Genomic DNA, 16,999 nt, shown 5'->3' with positions numbered 1-16,999 from the left:
ATTTCCATGACCTGTCTAGGAGGAGTTCTTGGGATCTTTTTACGGCTCTTACTGTTGTGTTCCCTGGAGTCCCAGTCCTGGTACTTAGTGTGACATATTGAGTATAACAGTTTCAGTATAGGTTTCAGAGCAAGACCTCCCCATCTGTGCTATCAGCAATCTTTGTGAGGATGAGAAAGTGACTAATCTCTCTGTGCCTTTGTTCCTTGACTTATAAAATTTAATAACAATAAAACAATAACAATAAAACGTACTCGGCAGGAAAGATGTCCTGAGGTACTGTGTGAGGCACCAGTCTGCTGGACTCTCTCCTTCATCATTCCTCAGTCCCCAGTTGACAGTTACGTTGGCTCTAAAGGAGAAAGTTCCAGGTGTTGTGGAAGGACAAAATAGTGAGAGCAGTGTGACCACTGTGACATCCATGATGAGGATAGAAAGGGCATAGCTCCGAAGTAATGAGAACAGAGAGGGCATTTGTGGGACTGAAAATTCTCTGGTAGCAAAGAGATCTTCACCTGAATAAGAAAGTGATGGGACCTTGCAGTCGGAAATGTATACATTAGAAGCTTACACTTCCAGAGTTGGAGCGTTTCCTTAGAGGGAGTATCCATAAGTCAGAAGATGAGCGTGTGGTTATGGGATAGAATCGATGTGGTGAAGCAGGTCAAAGATCAATGGCAGTTATTCAGGCCTAAGAATTTGAATGTGGGTTGTTGATTGTGTCATCTTCAGGAACACTGAAATTCATAGAGGAGGAGAACATCAAAATAGAGGCTTCATTATATTCAGCAACAAGGGAGTGTAGAGCATGTACTGCATATAAATGCATGGATTTCAGTTGAGGAAGAGGTTTTGCAAGCTTGACTCAGATGGTCTGGTAGCAATAAAGAGAAGTGGAAAAGAAAACAGAAAGGGGAGAGCAAAGTACATGCATCTTGAAAAAACTGTTTAACGGATTATTTTAAGGAAGTTAACAATTTGGGGCAATTGGGTGGCTCAGTGGGTTAAGCTTCTGCCTTTGGCTCAGGTCATCCTGGAATCCCGGGATCAAACCCCTCATTGGGCTCGCTGCTCAGTGGGGAGCCTGCTTCTCCCTCTCCTTTTGCTTCTCCCCTGCTTGTGCTCTCTCTCTCTCTGTCAAATAAATAAATAAAATCTTAAAGAGAAAGGAAGTTATAATCTTTTGATAATGTGCCTGGAGTATATAAGTTTAAATTAATTTTGTGCTTTAAATTGCATATTATTGGTAAATATCATTAGATATAAAAATTGAAATTTTGGAATATTATGGTTACAAATTATAATAGTTATAGTATACTTAGCTATATTTCACATATATATTTTTTTTTTCTTGAAAATAATGCTGTTGACCAATATATTATTTTTCATTTTACAAATAAGGAAAGCTGAAATTCTGAGTGATTATATATATTTTTTGAATCATACCCAATTTTTGAGTATGTCTCTAAAACACAACACAAAAAAACAAGTGAATTTAAAATTATTAAAACTAGGAAGCAGTTACAGTACACTCTGTGCTGAAACACTCACTTTTCACATCTGTAACCAGATTTAAAATTGTGTTCTTAATTTTGTTATCAGCATTTTTGGTGTATATTTAAATATATCATCTCTTTTAGTTAATTTCATAAAGGAACATCTGGTTGTTCATAGTGCACAGTTCTGATGTTCATACCTGACATTGATCAGTCACCTCCTTTATACAGGTTTCTGTCTTAAATCATGTGTTTGCTGAAAATTGAATAGATTCAAAATTGAACTTGAAAATCCTTTAAGTTGCTTCTAAGTGTTGTGTCTATTGACATGTTTATCATTCAGTGTTTGACTTGCTATATTCAGCTACCTGCACTTGGGAGAAGGAGGGGAGATTTGAAAGAATGTCAATGATCCTGGCACCATCATCAGTGCCTGTTTTCTGAAATGAGATCTTTGAGATTCAAAGAGGATTAAGCCCATTCAAAGAAATTCAGAGTACGGGCGCCTGGGTGGCTCAGTGGGTTAAGCCACTGCCTTCGGCTCAGGTCATGATCCCAGGTCCTGGGTTCGAGCCCCACATCGGGCTTTCTGCTCAGCAGGGAGCCTGCTTCCTCCTCTCTCTCTGCCTGCCTCTCTGCCTACTTGTGATTTCTCTCTGTCAAATAAATAAATAAAATCTTAAAAAAAAAAAAAAACAAAGAAATTCAGAGTGGAATCATTATTGGCAATGCACATATGATAGCAGTTTTATATTTGGGGGGAAATATCCAGTAAACATGATTTTTTTAAGACCCTGTATCTCATTTGTTGATGATCTACTCCCAAAGTACTATGAAAAATCCTTGGGAGGGGTTGTGTGTGTGGGGGGGGAAGTCACACTAGGATTGCCTTTTGCCCTTAGCAAAGTATTAACATTAAGGCAGCTGAGTCCCTAGAGGAAGGTCACTCTGCCTGTTTCAAGGACTTGTCAGTGGGCTCTAGGTAGTAAGGAAATTTAACAATTTTTCTTCTGCTTTTGTTTCCCACATCATCTCCTTCCAGATGGGGAAGAGGACCCCTGTTTGCCTCTAATGAAGGGTTTTATAAGTTTTGTTTGTTTGTTTTATTCTTTTATTTATTTTTTTTAAAGATTATTTATTTATTAATTTATTTGACAGAGAGAGATCACAAGCAGGCAGAGAGGCAGGCAGAGAGAGAGGAGGAAGCAGATTTTCTGCTGAGCAGAGAGCCCGATGCGGGGCTCGATCCCAGGACCCTGAGATCATGACCTGAGCCGAAGGCAGCGGCTTAACCCGCTGAGCCACCCAGGCGCCCCTGTTTGTTTGTTTTAATTAGCTAATCCTATAGGGAGGGGCTTACTCTTTAACTTTGGACTTTACTACTATATTACAGTTCATTTTCTCATTGTCTTGGTGATGTGGTTTTGGAAGGCAAGTGAGGTTCATTGGGGTGGGGTCTGGAGCCAATGGCTAAGAAAGAATGCTTGAGATGTCTTTGGTTCAAAATGGTGGTTTTATTGAAGGATGGGGACAGGATCTCTGGACAGAAAGAGCTTCATTGTAAGGGTGAGGAATGGCTGATTTATATACTTGGGAGTTGGGGGAGGTAAAGAAAAGGGAAGTTTTCCAAAGCCCGTTCCTATACTAAAGAGGAGCTACAAAATACTGGAGGTCTTGCCATTGTCAAGTTAAGATTGTTTAATCCCTCTAGCAAGGCATTAACATAAAGATAGTTGGGAGCTTCCTGGAAGAATATCACACATTTCCCACGCAGGAGTGGTGGGGATGGTGGGAGTTTGCAGGTGTCTCCATGTGCTTTGTTCTCAGCCAGCCTTCTGCTCCCTCATCATTGGGGTTGTGGAATTACCCACAGAGAATAATTTTAAGAATGTCCGGCCTTTGTGGCTTTTACTGCCAGAGGGAGTGGGATCTGGTAATCTTCCATGAGTTGGATCTTCTGATTCTTTTTGCCACCTGACTGTTTTTTTTTTTTTTTTTTTAAACATATGACCTGACTTTAGGTTAAGGGTCAGCCTAAAGCCAAAATGGCTTTAGTTCAGTCAACCTGTTTCTCAAACCTTCCTTCCCTCCTGCCTAGGTGTGCTTTAAAATGCACCTTAACCTGTTAAGATTATATAAAATATGGCTACCTTGTGGTTCTCTTAATTTAGTAAGCTAGGGATGTTAGAAAGTGAAATTCCTTGTTTATTGAAATTGGAAGTTCATCAGTAAGAACTGTGCAAAGAAACGTAAATATACCAAGCAATCACGGTGATTTTATTACAACTGTCATTCTTCTCTAAATGTGATTGTGTTGTGGTACAGGAGTTTATTTTAAAGTACAAAAGTTTGTTTGACTGAGACAGACAAATACCAAATGATTTCACTCAGATGTAGAACCTAAAAAACAACACAAACAAAAAGCGGAATGAGACCTATAAATACAGAAAGCAAACTGATGATTTCCAGAGGGGCCCCGGGTGAGGAGGTGGGGCAGATGGGTGAAGGGTAGTGGGGGCCAGAGGTTCTAGTTATGGAATGAAGAAGTCATGGGATAAGGAGTGTCATCAGTGATACTGCAGTGGAACTATATGGTGAAAGATGGTCCATACACTTGTGCAGAGCATATCATGATGTACAGAGATATTGAATCACTATGTTGTATGCTTGAAACTAACCTAACATTGTGTATCAGCTATACTCAACTATACTCAAATTATAAAAATTTAAAAACTTTTTGAAAAAGACAGGCCTGGGGGTACCTGTGTGCCTCAGTCAGTTAAGCATCTCTCTGCCTTTGGCTCGGGTCATGATCCCGAGGTCCTGGGATCAAGTAAAACATGGGCTCCCTACTCACTGGGGAGTCTGTGTCTCCCTCTCCTCTCCTCTCCTTCTACCCCTCCCCCTGCTTGTGCTCTTTCCCTCTCTGTCAAACAATTAGGTAAAATCTTTAAAAAAAGAAAAAAGGAAGAAAATCACAGGCCAGAATGTTGGTTGTAAATACTTGGGAGTGGGGAGAGGGGTTGATGTGTCCATTTGGACTTAGATTCTAGAATTGGAATGACCAGAATTCAAATCGTGAAGCATAGCTAAGTCTCAGGTGCTTTGCAGGAAAAATACAGAATAATAATATGTATCTCATGGTATTATAGGATAGATGAAATAAAATGATTTAAAATGCCTATAAAAATTTAAAAATACAAAGATTTAGAATCCCATAACACTTAATTGAGTAAAAGAATTCAGACAGAAAGGAAAAGATATGGTGTGATCCCATCAACATAAAGTTTAAAAATAGGCATAACTAGGAATGCCTGGGTGACTCAGTCAGTTAAGCGTCTGCCTTTGGCTCAGGTCATGATCCCAGTCTTGCATTGACTGGGCTCTGTGCTCAGTGAGGAGGCCTGCTTCTCCCTTTCCTTCTGCCCCTCCACTTGCTTGTACTCTCTCTCTCTCTCTCTCTGACAAATAAAGTCTTTAAAGTAAAAGTAGGCAGGGGTGCCTGGGTGGCTCAGTGGGTTAAAGCCTCTGCTTTCAGCTCAGGTCATGATCCCAGGGTCCTGGGATCCAGCCCCGAATCGGGCTCTCTGCTCAGCAGGGAGCCTGTTTCCCCCTCTCTCTCTCTGCCTGTCTCTCTTCCTGCTTGTGATTTCTGTCTGTCAAATAAATAAATAAAATCTTTAAAAAAAAATAAAGTAAAAGTAGGCATAACCAGTTTATTTATTTAGAAATGAATGCAGTGGTTTCCTGGGGAGAGGGTATGGCTGAAAGGACATAGAGAACATCCTGGGATGTTGGTAATGCTTTATTTCTTGATGCAGGGGCTAGCCACATGGATGTGTATAGTTTGCAAAATTAAACTGAGCTGTATACTCAAGATTTGTTCATTTTTGTGCACATTTCTTATACCTCACTATTATTTCATTAACAGTAAAAAATTTATTTCAGTAGAAACACCCATGCTAATTGTAAGTTAAAGGATGGTATTCAACCAAATCTTTGACCCATTTGGCATTAGTCTCAAATTTCCTCCTAGTATGTGAAAGAAATGTCTTTGATTACTTGATTCAAACTCTGATTTTAATTTTAGTTGGAAATGTGCTTTTTTTAATGCTGTCCTTTATTAAATGAATAAAAACCCTGAGTTCAAAGTGTAAATGGAAACACTTTGATAACTATTTTTTCTTTGTTCTTCTTCTCCTTTTAGTGATAATGTGATCTAATGTTGAAATCTAATTACTGTCCCTCTAGTGCCAAAATCTAATTATTATCCCTCTAATGCCAAAACTGAGCTCTGCCATTCTGTGAAACATACAGACCATCTACAGAGATGAGCTAGTAGCTAGAGCTCATTCTAGTCTAAAGCCGAGATTTTTGACTTCTTAGAAAATTCCAGAAATATTTTATCCCAAAGTGAAATATCTGTTTTTTACTTTAAATTACCTTGTTTACCAGGTGGTTAGAGTTATCCTGAAATGTTTTCCATGGTTAAGCACGTATATAGAATTTGAAGCTGGAGAGTAGAGCTCATGGTAAAGCTTAATATACATTTGCTGTCATTTACTATTATCATTATTTATATCCCAACTTTACCACTTAAAATGTAGCCGTTGGCTATTGAAATTCAGTTAGAATTCAGATTTTAATTTCTGACTCCCATTAGCCTCATTTCGAGTTCTGAGTAGCTGTATGTGACTGGTAGCTTCTGTGTTGGACATAACACAGAGCATTTCCTTTATCACAGAAAGTTCAGTTGGATGGCACTAATTTATGTGATTGGAATAATACGTTTCTTAGAGTTTTTATTAAAGAAGATGATGTTTTATAGAATCCTTAGTGTTATAATGGGAAATCAGAAATGCTTGATATGGCACGCCTGGGTGGCTCAGTCAGTGTAGTGTCTACCTATGGTTCAGGCTCAGGTCATGATCTCGGGGTCCTGGAATCAAGTCTGGAGTCAGGATCCCTCCTCAGGGGGGAGTCTGCCTCTCCCTCTGCCCCTCACATCACTCTTCTTCTCTTTCTCTCTCAAATAAATAAATATAATCTTTTTAAAAATGCTTAATTCATGATATTTAATAATATCTTTGGTAAAAATAAGAATAACCAAACAATGAAAATAATAATATTAAACTTCCATATCTAGTATCATGAATAAGGACTATGTAACCTTATATAAATTCACTGAGACTCTCATATCCATCATTCCTCTTCCAAATATTCCACTGTGAAATAATTCTCAGACTGGCATTCTGAAAAGTCTCCGATGTTGAAGCCATGCAGACAGACTAATAAATTATACTCACAGCTTCATTTAAAAAACAAAAACAGCAACAAAAATGAAAACCCCACCACCAAGAACATTCTAAACAACTATTGCCCTTTTTAAATTCTAAATGTTAAGAAACCTTAACATGTAGATTATAAGTACTTACAACTAGGAAAAAATCTGGTTAATTAGGATATAGAATGAATAAAAAGGAGCCTGGATTAGTATTCTAACCTTCTGTAATTATGACATGGCATTAACTAATTAGGATATACAGCTATAGATTTATTGCTTAAAAGCTCTGAACTTTTACTATCATTTGAGATCTTTCAGTGGATTATTTTATCTTTCCCCTTCCAGAAATAGGTTAGATCAAAATGACTATCACATGCTATGCCTCTTACACAAGACAATGGCTAGATAAACGATCAGTCCCATCCTTAAACCAATTTGGATCACAGCTCAGAGTTGAACCCATCAGACATGCCAGTGAAAACACTTAATTCACCAGGTTGGACTCTGTTATAACAGAGTCTGTGTCCTTTGTATTCACAGTTGGGTAGTTATTATTCTAATAACAACCATTCATCCCTATGGACACAAAGCCTGTTAATCTATAGAACGGTACCCAGAACAAGAGACTTTGAGGAGGGTTGTATTGTGTTCTTACAAAAGAACATCAGTCTTATAAAAGCAATGAGCCCTTGAATACTGGTGGTTTTTTACTGCTTATTTATACCCTGTGTTGTTTCCCTTCTAGGCTACAGACAAAGATACTGGCAATTACAGCGCCATGGCATACCGACTCATCATTCCACCCATTAAAGAGGGAAAAGAAGGATTTGTGGTGGAAACCTATACAGGGCTCATCAAAACTGCTATGCTCTTTCACAATATGAGAAGGTCCTACTTCAAGTTCCAAGTCATCGCAACTGATAACTATGGGCAGGGACTGAGCGGCAAAGCAGATGTCCTGGTAAGTAGATAGACCTCCAGATTAGGGGAAGCACGTGCACCTGCCAGTCTGCGGTCGATGTCTCCAACTCATGGAACTTTTACATTTATTCGAAATAGGTTTTCTAGAATATAAATGTGATCAATTTTCCTCCAGGTTGCTAGTAGCCACAGTTTAGGATATAAAAGGTATAGCTTTAAGGCTGTATATTTTTTTGACATTGGGAAATACATCCCAATATGTTTTCCTGTATGACTGTGACAGCAATTCCACAAGTGCTGGATTTCCATTTGGTCTGTAGATCGCATTTTTAGTATAGAATTGGCTGGATCTACTTAAAATTTTAAAATGCTTCACTGCTTTGTGCTGCAGAAATTAAAATGTATGACATTTTTTATTACTGTTTAAATTCCTTTTTAGACCTTTTGTAATTAAGAAAACAAAAGGAAATGCTTTGGTGCAAATTTATGTTCCAATAGATGTAGTTTCCTTCTTTTACTAAGATCCCCAGTGATGGCATCAATGATTGCTGACTCAGTTATATTTGACTTCAGCCATGAATACCACTTTTCTCTTCTCTTTCTTTGTCTCTACCACATCTCCGTGGTAGAGTGTTCCCAAGGGCAGTTTGATCTTACTGTTTATTCAAGATACTCAACACCAAAGCTTCTGTCCTATGGGATTTATGCCAACTTGGAAGCATGGCTTGTTGGGACTTTGATTAATCTAGTAAACATTATAAGTTACAATTATTACTGGAAATGCTTGTCACAGGAATACAGAATCCAGTATAATTTTTCTTCTGCTGTTTCTATCTTGTTAGATCTTCATCTTCACAGCTGGGTAAAGCGTCCGCCTTCAGCTCAGGTCATGATCCCAGGTTACTGGGATCCGGTCCCGCATTGGGTTCCCTGCTCATGCTTGCTCACTCTGTCAAATAAATAAATAAGATAAAATAAATACTGCAATAACATAAGTAAGATGTAACTATATAGATTATCTGTGTAATATGTACATGAGCAATGTGAAGTTTATGGGTTTCTTATTTGGATTCTTTAAACTATTGTGTAGAAACTTGAAAGTATACCTTTAAAATTACCCAAAATACATTTAGGAAGAGTTATTTCAAAGTAATCATAATGAGATATATTTATGAACCATATATATGTGGAAAACTTACCACTAAAACATTTTTTTAAGGTGAGATAGGAAATCCTTTCAGTCAAGAGAAGGGAGATGTGGGGAGAAATAAGACTGATGTAGAGGTTCTTTCAGAGAAGTTAAGTCATTACAGAAGACGACCTTCTGTAGTCAGAAGGCCTCCAGTGACCTCAATTCTGCTATTCTTCATCTAACTCATTCAGACCCGCTAACATTGGCCAATTTGCTGTTTTCCAAACAGCCAGACCCATCCTCGCTCTAGAGATCTTGGCAATGCTGCTGTCTAAAATGTTCTTCCCCAAATGTGTTCCTGACGAGCTCCCTCATCTCTTCCAAATATTTGCAAGGTTGTATTTCACGGTGAAGCCTACTCCAACTGCCCCATTTAGCAATGCAGCCCCTGTGTCAGTTCACACCTCTTTACTGTTTGCTCTTTACAATGGACTTACCATACTCATGTTCATATTTCCCCGCAAAAACTCCATGAGGAGAGTTCTTTTGTTTGTTTTTTATGATTTTATTCCATGATGTATCTCAAATGCCCAGAATAATTCCTGATGTGTCGTGGGCACTTAGTGGCTATTCAGTGGATGAATGGCTTCTCTACTACAGTGTATGTTAGCAGCTCTCAAAGTGCGGTCCATGGAACACTAAGGATCCCTTAAAACATTTCAGGATTCAGTAAGGTCGGAATTTCTTTTGGTGAAAATGCCAGGACATTGTTTGATGTTTTAGTATATTGTATTTGCACCACTGTTTTCATTGTATCCTTCAGAGTCATACACAGAGAGAGAGATAGAGAAAAGCCTCAAGAATGCCCTTACTCATAAGCAGTAAAACTTACTAGTTTTAACAAATCTCCACTCTTGACTAAACACCTTTTCAATATTTTCTGTAATGAAATGGGAAGTATGTAGAAAGCATTTCTTCTATAAAAGGAAGTATAATGGTAGTCTCAAGGAAAAGCTCTATGTAAGCTGAATTTACTATTTTTTTTTTAAGGAATACTTTTATTTGGAAAAAATAATGAGATAAAATGTGGTGTCTCAAACTTGAATATTTGCTAGACATTTAAACAGAAATGAACAAAGTGAGACAGCCAACTTAAGGAAAACAACTGACAGTATTTGCTGCTAATCATAACAACTAACAGCACAAATTAGATTATTGGAAACTCGTATTCACTCACCACTGTGATCTTGAGAGCTTCCTATTAACTTAAAGACCATGAGATCAGCGGTCATATTAAAGAATGTGATTTTTTTTTCTTGATATTGTGCTATATAATGTGTCAGTACTTGAAAAATCTGCATTATTCAGTGAACCAGTATTTTCCAAATGATCAATGCATGATGTTAAAACATCTCTGTGGGTCAAGAGCCATTCTGAGTATAAGACAGAGAAATGGGTTTTAACATAACTAAACCCAATTTTCAATTTCACATCAAAACTAATCTTCGACTACCACTTGCATTTGGGAGTGGTATCAAAGACTATACAAAGCTATCTGAAAAAGATAATTAAACTGCTTCTTCCTTTTCGAGAGAAGTGAGATTGCACCAGAGGCCAGTCAGGACAGACAGTGGCTAGTGGCCAGTTGACACAAGACACGGTGAAGCTCTTTAGAGCTTTGCTGCCCAGAGTGTGAGTTATTTGTCCCATGTGGTCACCAGGCACTTGCCTTTGTGACGCTGTCACACTGAGATGTATCATAAGCATAAAATGCACCCTGAGTTTCAATGACTTGGTATAAAAAAGTGAAAAATGTCTCCTTAATAAGTTGTTTGGTATTCAGTATGTGTGAGAATGATGCTATATTAATATATTGGGTTAAGTGTATTATTAGATGACTTTCATTATTTTTTATCCTCTGGTACCCTATTGTGGATACCAGAGCACTTGAAATTACATATCTGGCATGTATGTGTGGCTTATGTTATTTATTTATTTTTTTTTTTTTTACTGGGCAGCACTGTCTACACTGTTTGGGAATGAATGGAAGGGCAGGAAAAAGGAAAGCTGAGCAATTTATGAAGAAGGATTAATAAGACTTAGAAATAGGGGCGCCTGGGTGGCTCAGTGGGTTAAGCCGCTGCCTTCGGCTCAGGTCATGATCCCAGGTCCTGGGTTCGAGCCCCACATTGGGCTTTCTGCTCAGCGGGGAGCCTGCTTCCTCCTCTCTCTCTGCCTGCCTCTCTGCCTACTTGTGATTTCTCTCTGTCAAATAAATAAATAAAATCTTAAAAAAAAAAAGACTTAGAAATAATAGAATATGTCACCTAGGAAGCTCTGGTTTTAGAATATTGTGCTTCACAAATATTACTTTTCCTTCTTTAGACTGTCACTCATAATTTTAATCCATTATAGAGATTGATCCCACAATGATAGAACTACGTTTTTAAAAAGCCTTTATAAGCAGACTTGTTATAGTTGGTATAATAAACTGACATGTGTATTTCCAGAAATATTTGCATAAAGACTGTACCAGAAAAGTAACAAATAAAATCTAGGAATCTTAAGCATTTAAATACCTTTATTATAGATGATAGATGAAGTCAAGATTCAGGGAATTAGCATTCCTTTAAAAGATGTATGTGTTCTCCATAAATCATGATTATACTTCAAGGAGATTTAAAACTTCTAAAGTAACTACTTATAGGTCAGTCTGAGACAGATACTTCTGAGTTACACGCAATCTGAATTTTGTTACTTTATCAGAATTGTAACTACGTTATTTTTTATCTTAATACAAAAGTATGTCTTCAAAAGTTAAGATCAAAAAATGTTTTTGATAAATTGTAAGCTTAATATATATATATTTTGAGGCAAGTTAAACCTTTTATAAGATTTTGTTTATTTACTGGACAGAGAGAGCATAAGCAGGAGAGAGGCAGACTCCCTCACAGTGGGCTCAGTCCCAGGACCCTGGGGTAATGACCTGAGCCAAAGGCAGATGTTTAACGGATTGAACCATTCATGCACCCCTGAAAGATCTTAAATCTTAATTCATTTTGTTAGTTCAGTCAGAATTTAGCCCCAAAACTCATTAGCAAATTCAAAATTCCCTTGAGTAAGTACTTTATCCTTCTGAATAAAGAGAAAGTACCAGCTGTCCTTAAAAGACAAATGGTAGAGTTATTACTATCGTCAAGGCCAAATTTTGCTCCCAGATTGAGTCCCCAGCACATGGATTGATTTCTTTCCAAAAGATTACTTGTAAATGAGCTTCTGAAACTTTAAAACGTAATTATACAAAAGGAAATCCTACCACTTCCCTGCACCCACATAAAACTAACATTCTGCCCTCCAATTACTAAGAATCTAGCACTCCTACATAATGGAGCCCTGGGTGTTTGTCATGGTAGGCTGATTTTTTAACCCAAAACTCCAAAACATTTCAGGGGCTTACCCTAACACATTGTATGTTTCTCTCACAGAACACAACAAGAGTGTACATGGCTGGGTGGTATTCCTGATGGCATTCTAGAAAATGGAGATTTAGGGACTGGAACTCTTTCCACCTTGTGTCTTTGACTTTCTTTAGGGATTTTTTATTCAGATTGAGACCAGGAAAGAAAGGGAACCCATAAAAAAAGATAAAGTTACACAAAAGAGTGTTAATCTGGGCGCCTGGATGGCTCAGTGGGTTAAAGCCTCTGCCTTTAGCTCAGGTCATGATCCCAGGGTTCAGGGATTGAGCCCCACATCAGGCTCTCTGCTTAACAGGGAGCCTGCTTCCTCCTCTCTCTCTGCCTGCCTCTCTGCCTACTTGTGATCTCTGTCAAATAAATATATAAAATCTTTAAAAAAAAAAAAAAAGTGTGTTAATCCCTTTTTCTAATGAAGTCAGATTTTGTTTGTTTCTTTTTTGTTTGTTTGTTTGTTTGTTTTTGTTTTGTTTTTTGGTAAAGCCGCAATCAGGATCCATGTATACATTTGTGGGAAATTTGGACATAGGGTCCCAGATGCCAATAATGAGTTAGAGGTACAGGATTGGAACTGCTGGTGTTTGCTCCTAGATGGTATTCAGACAGATCCCTGGCTTACTTTAGTCTGTACACATAAATTATGAGACTCACACATGGTTTGAAAATTTTCTATTTATTTGAAATATTTTCTATAATATTTCGGATTTCTTCTCTTAAAAAATAGCAAGGTCCAGCAAATCTGGACCTTTTCTCCCACATGGCAATATTCATTAGGGATGAAAAGCCTCTTTGTTAGTTTTCTTTTTAAAAAAGTGAAATGGGGATGCCTGGGTGGCTCAGTCAAGCATCCAACTGTTGATTTCCACTCAGATCATGATCTCAGAATCATGGGATGGAGCCCTGCGTCTGACTCCAGGCTCAGTGTGGAGTCTACTTGAGATTCTCTCCCTCCTCCTCTGCCCCTCCCCCGCTTGCCTGCTCTCTCTCTTTCTAAAAAAAAATAAATCTTTAAATAAGTAAATAAAAAGTGGAATGATAGTAATAACTACCTGATATGATCATATTTATAATTAAATGAGTGAAAACCTATGGAGTATTGAGGGGAAAAAAGTAAATGATAGTTTACACATACTGAATAAATACTATGTTTTTCATTTTTTTAAGTAAGATCAGAAAAGAAATTCCATAAATGTTAGCGAATAGAATTGATTTGTAAATAGCTGCTAAACTAGCTTATTTTAGTCCCACATGTAAATGTGTATTTATCTCTTTATTCACACAAACATAGAATTGGCTGAAGCAAACACGAAGACTATGTGTGATGATCCCATAGAGTGAATTATTCAAACTAGTCATATCTCAGCTTCCTAGTCACACTGGATAGGTGATCTCTCGAGGTTTGTAAAACTTGGGTTTTCCATTATCCTGAGCGCCCTTCAGTAACCCAATTAGAAAAATAAACGCTTCTTCTTTCATGCCTTAGAAAATAACCAACGAAACAAACACACACAAATCAACCACACTAAAAGTCTAAGTAAGTTAGACTTACTTCTTTTTTAAATTTTTTAAAATATTTTATTTATTTATTTGAGAGAGAGAGATAGAGAGCATGAGAGGGAGAAGGAGACTCCCTACTGAGTAGGGAGCCTGATGCAGATCCAATCCCAGGACTCCAGGATCACAACCTGAGCTGAAAGCAGTTGCTTAACCAACTGAGCCACCCAGGCACCCAAGTTAGACTTACTTCTAAGTTAATAGTGATAGTGCATCAGTCTCCTCCTGCCCCAGGATCTAGCAGAGCTTGTGTACCTAAAGATACCATTCATTCCTACGTTACAAATGGGAAACCACAGGGTCCATGCCCAGTAGGGAAGAGATGGAAGCATTGTGTTTTGGTTTTATAAAATGCTGGGGAGAAATCAGAGAGACAAACCGTGAGAGACTCTGGACCCCAGGAAATAAACTGAGGGTTACAGAAGGGAGGTGGTTGGGGGGATGGGGTAACCCGGTGATGGGTATTAAGGAGGATATGTGATGTGATGAGCACTAGGTGTTATATGCAACTGATGAATCATTGACCACTACATCAAAAACTAATGATGTACTATATTGTGGCTAACTGAACATAATTAAAAAAAAAAAAAAAGAAAAAAGAAAGAAATGCTGCTGAGTTCTGAACAGGCTCTGGCTTTACTTCCTACAGGTTTCTGTGGTCAATCAGCTGGACATGCAGGTCATCGTTTCCAATGTGCCCCCGACTCTGGTAGAAAAGAAGATAGAAGATCTTACAGAGTAATGGATTTTGCTTACTTATATATTGATTTGCATTTGGCTGTAATTTTATTGGATAAGCTCCTTCAAATCCTTAGAGCGTTCTGATGAAACATATATTACAATATGTCATTTTAATAATTCAGGTTACCCTTTTCCTGAAACAGCTTCATCTAACGCAAGGGTAGCTGGTGAGAGTGTCTTCGAGTAGGTATGGAAATGAGATGTGAGAAGATCTTATTCAGGATGCTTTGACTGATGCATCAATATAACCTCAGAATGCTGCATACAAGTAAATCCTAATATTCATTATTAGAGCATATATATCTTGATTCTATGGCCCCAAATTATTCAAAAAGCTCATTATCTCAGCAATCCAGCTGGTCCAGGGAATGCTATTTCTCATAGTGATGTATCTAGATGGCTCAAGCTTACTCTTTCAAAAATCATGAAGACTTTTACCAATACATATTTTGAAGTATTCTAGAATGTATGTCATATTGTGGCATGCCACTGTTGACTCAAAGTTGTGACTATTTATGAAGCTCTTGTTCTCTAATATGCTGAATGCTATTGAGAATTATTAAGATGCCTTTCTAGTTCACTCTGCACGACCCGAACGTAGCCTGACATCATTTCCTAATTTTCACAGGGGCACATTCTTGTTATTCCGTGTCTTCACTTGAGTTCAGGCTGACAGATGTCAGTTATCACTACTGCTTTCTAACAAAATATATTTCACTTCCAAGCTGCCTGAAGAAGCATCAACAGCTTCTTCAGCTAAACTTTCTTTAATTATGTGTCAAATACAATAGGAAAAGCACTGATGAAATCATGAGTGCTTCTTCTAATGAAAACATATGTGCTCTATAACAATTATTCCTTGACCTCTCACAAACTTAACCTTTGTGTGTCATGTGCAATGTCCTATGGAGAAAGTGATTCTCAATGTGTATGCTTGGAATATCAATCAGGCAGTATCTGGTTTACTTCTTCGAGGGAGGTTTACACATATTTAGCCTTCGCCAGAAAAATAGCTGATTATACCTGCAAAAACTGGAATCATGCCTGTCTCTTAGCTGCATAATGTTATCTATGGAAGCAAGCCTTCTCTGATTGTACCACCCAGAAGATGGGAGAACCATCTTCAGCTGGTAGCTCTTCATCCTGCTTTATTTTTTCTTCACAGCATTATCTAATATTTTCATTGCATGTCAGTTCCCCACTGAAGTATAAGCTTCTTGAGGCTAGGAGACCCATCTTCCATTGCTATAATTCCAGACATATTGTGGGCACCCAATGTATTTTACTGAATGAAAATGTTATACAAGCAAAATCATGATTCCCCTTTCTCATATGGAGACAAAATTTAGGGAATCCAGAAAAAAATGACCAGAAAGAAGTATAATTTCATAGAAGTTTATGATATTTTTTTCTTCTTAAGTGGAAATGAAGCTCTCAATGAGAAAAACCAGGCATCTTTCAAGTCTTGAAAGAAATGTATTCCTGTGGAAAGACCTTTGAGTTCTGTGACATTAGCTTAGAAACCAGAGCGGGAGCAAATCACATCAACCTCCCCAGACTGCCTCCCCATTTCTAGTCATCTGTTCACAGAAACTAATAAAGCCAATATCATGGGGTTGCTGTCGAAAACTAAAAAATATCAGCCAGGACAATGGGAATTGTGATTCTTCAAGGAGTAACAGAGATTCTAAGAAATGAGGTTAGTGACCCAGTCGGGAGGGTAAAGACAAAGACCCCAGTTTTTCCATTCTTTCCAAAGAGGGGAGTTGAGTTTGGAGCTTAGATGATGGATTCAAACAGATAAGTTTGAATCTTATTGTAGCCGTGTGTGACCTCCAGGCAAGCGATTTCACACCTAGGGCCACACCTCCTCCTCGTGAAAATTGGAACAAGAGTGCCAATCCTGTGTTGTTGCTTTTTGAAAGAATAAAGTATAAATTTGCTCATGCAGTAAACATGGAGGGCAAATGCCTGATTCCTTATTGTAGGTTTTTAAAAATCTGTGTTAATTTAGAGATTCATAAGCACAAAAATTTCTGATCCCTTTAAAAAATAGGCTTTATTTTTTAGAGTAATTTTGTATTCACAGCAAATTGAAGCCAAAGATACAGAGAGAATTCCCATATGCTCTCTCCCCCACCAAACACAGCTTCCCTCACTATCTCCATCTCCCACCAGACTCTGGTACATTTGTTACAACCAGTGAACCTACACCGACACATCGGAATCACACCGAATTCATAGTTAATGTTAGGTTTACTGTCGGTGGCGTACATTCTGTGGGCTTGAGCTAAAGTGTAATGACATCTGTCTCACTGTAGTAGTGACACAGGATAGATCCACTCCTCTGAAAGTCCTCTCTCTCCACCCCCTCTCTTCTCTTCCCCCCCACACC

At 38.1% G+C, this 16,999-nt stretch overlaps 1 protein-coding gene across 3 annotated transcripts in view; it reads left to right on the top strand.

The window, feature by feature from the left end:
- The window catches only part of PCDH15 (protocadherin related 15), a 1,821,443-nt gene that overhangs the window by 1,744,993 nt on the left and 59,451 nt on the right, over positions 1–16,999 (top strand). For all 3 annotated transcript variants that reach the window (XM_047702331.1, XM_047702329.1, XM_047702330.1), the window contains 2 exons: positions 7,526–7,741; positions 14,513–14,601. In XM_047702331.1, the coding sequence (XP_047558287.1) occupies positions 7,526–7,741; positions 14,513–14,601 (305 nt within the window). The remainder of the gene's footprint in view (positions 1–7,525; positions 7,742–14,512; positions 14,602–16,999) is intronic.

Source organism: Lutra lutra, chromosome 14, assembly GCF_902655055.1.
Source record: "Lutra lutra chromosome 14, mLutLut1.2, whole genome shotgun sequence".
NCBI classification, from domain to species: domain Eukaryota; kingdom Metazoa; phylum Chordata; class Mammalia; order Carnivora; family Mustelidae; genus Lutra; species Lutra lutra.
The sequence above is the reverse complement of the archived record's forward strand: the minus strand, read 5'-3'. Positions and strand labels throughout refer to the sequence as shown.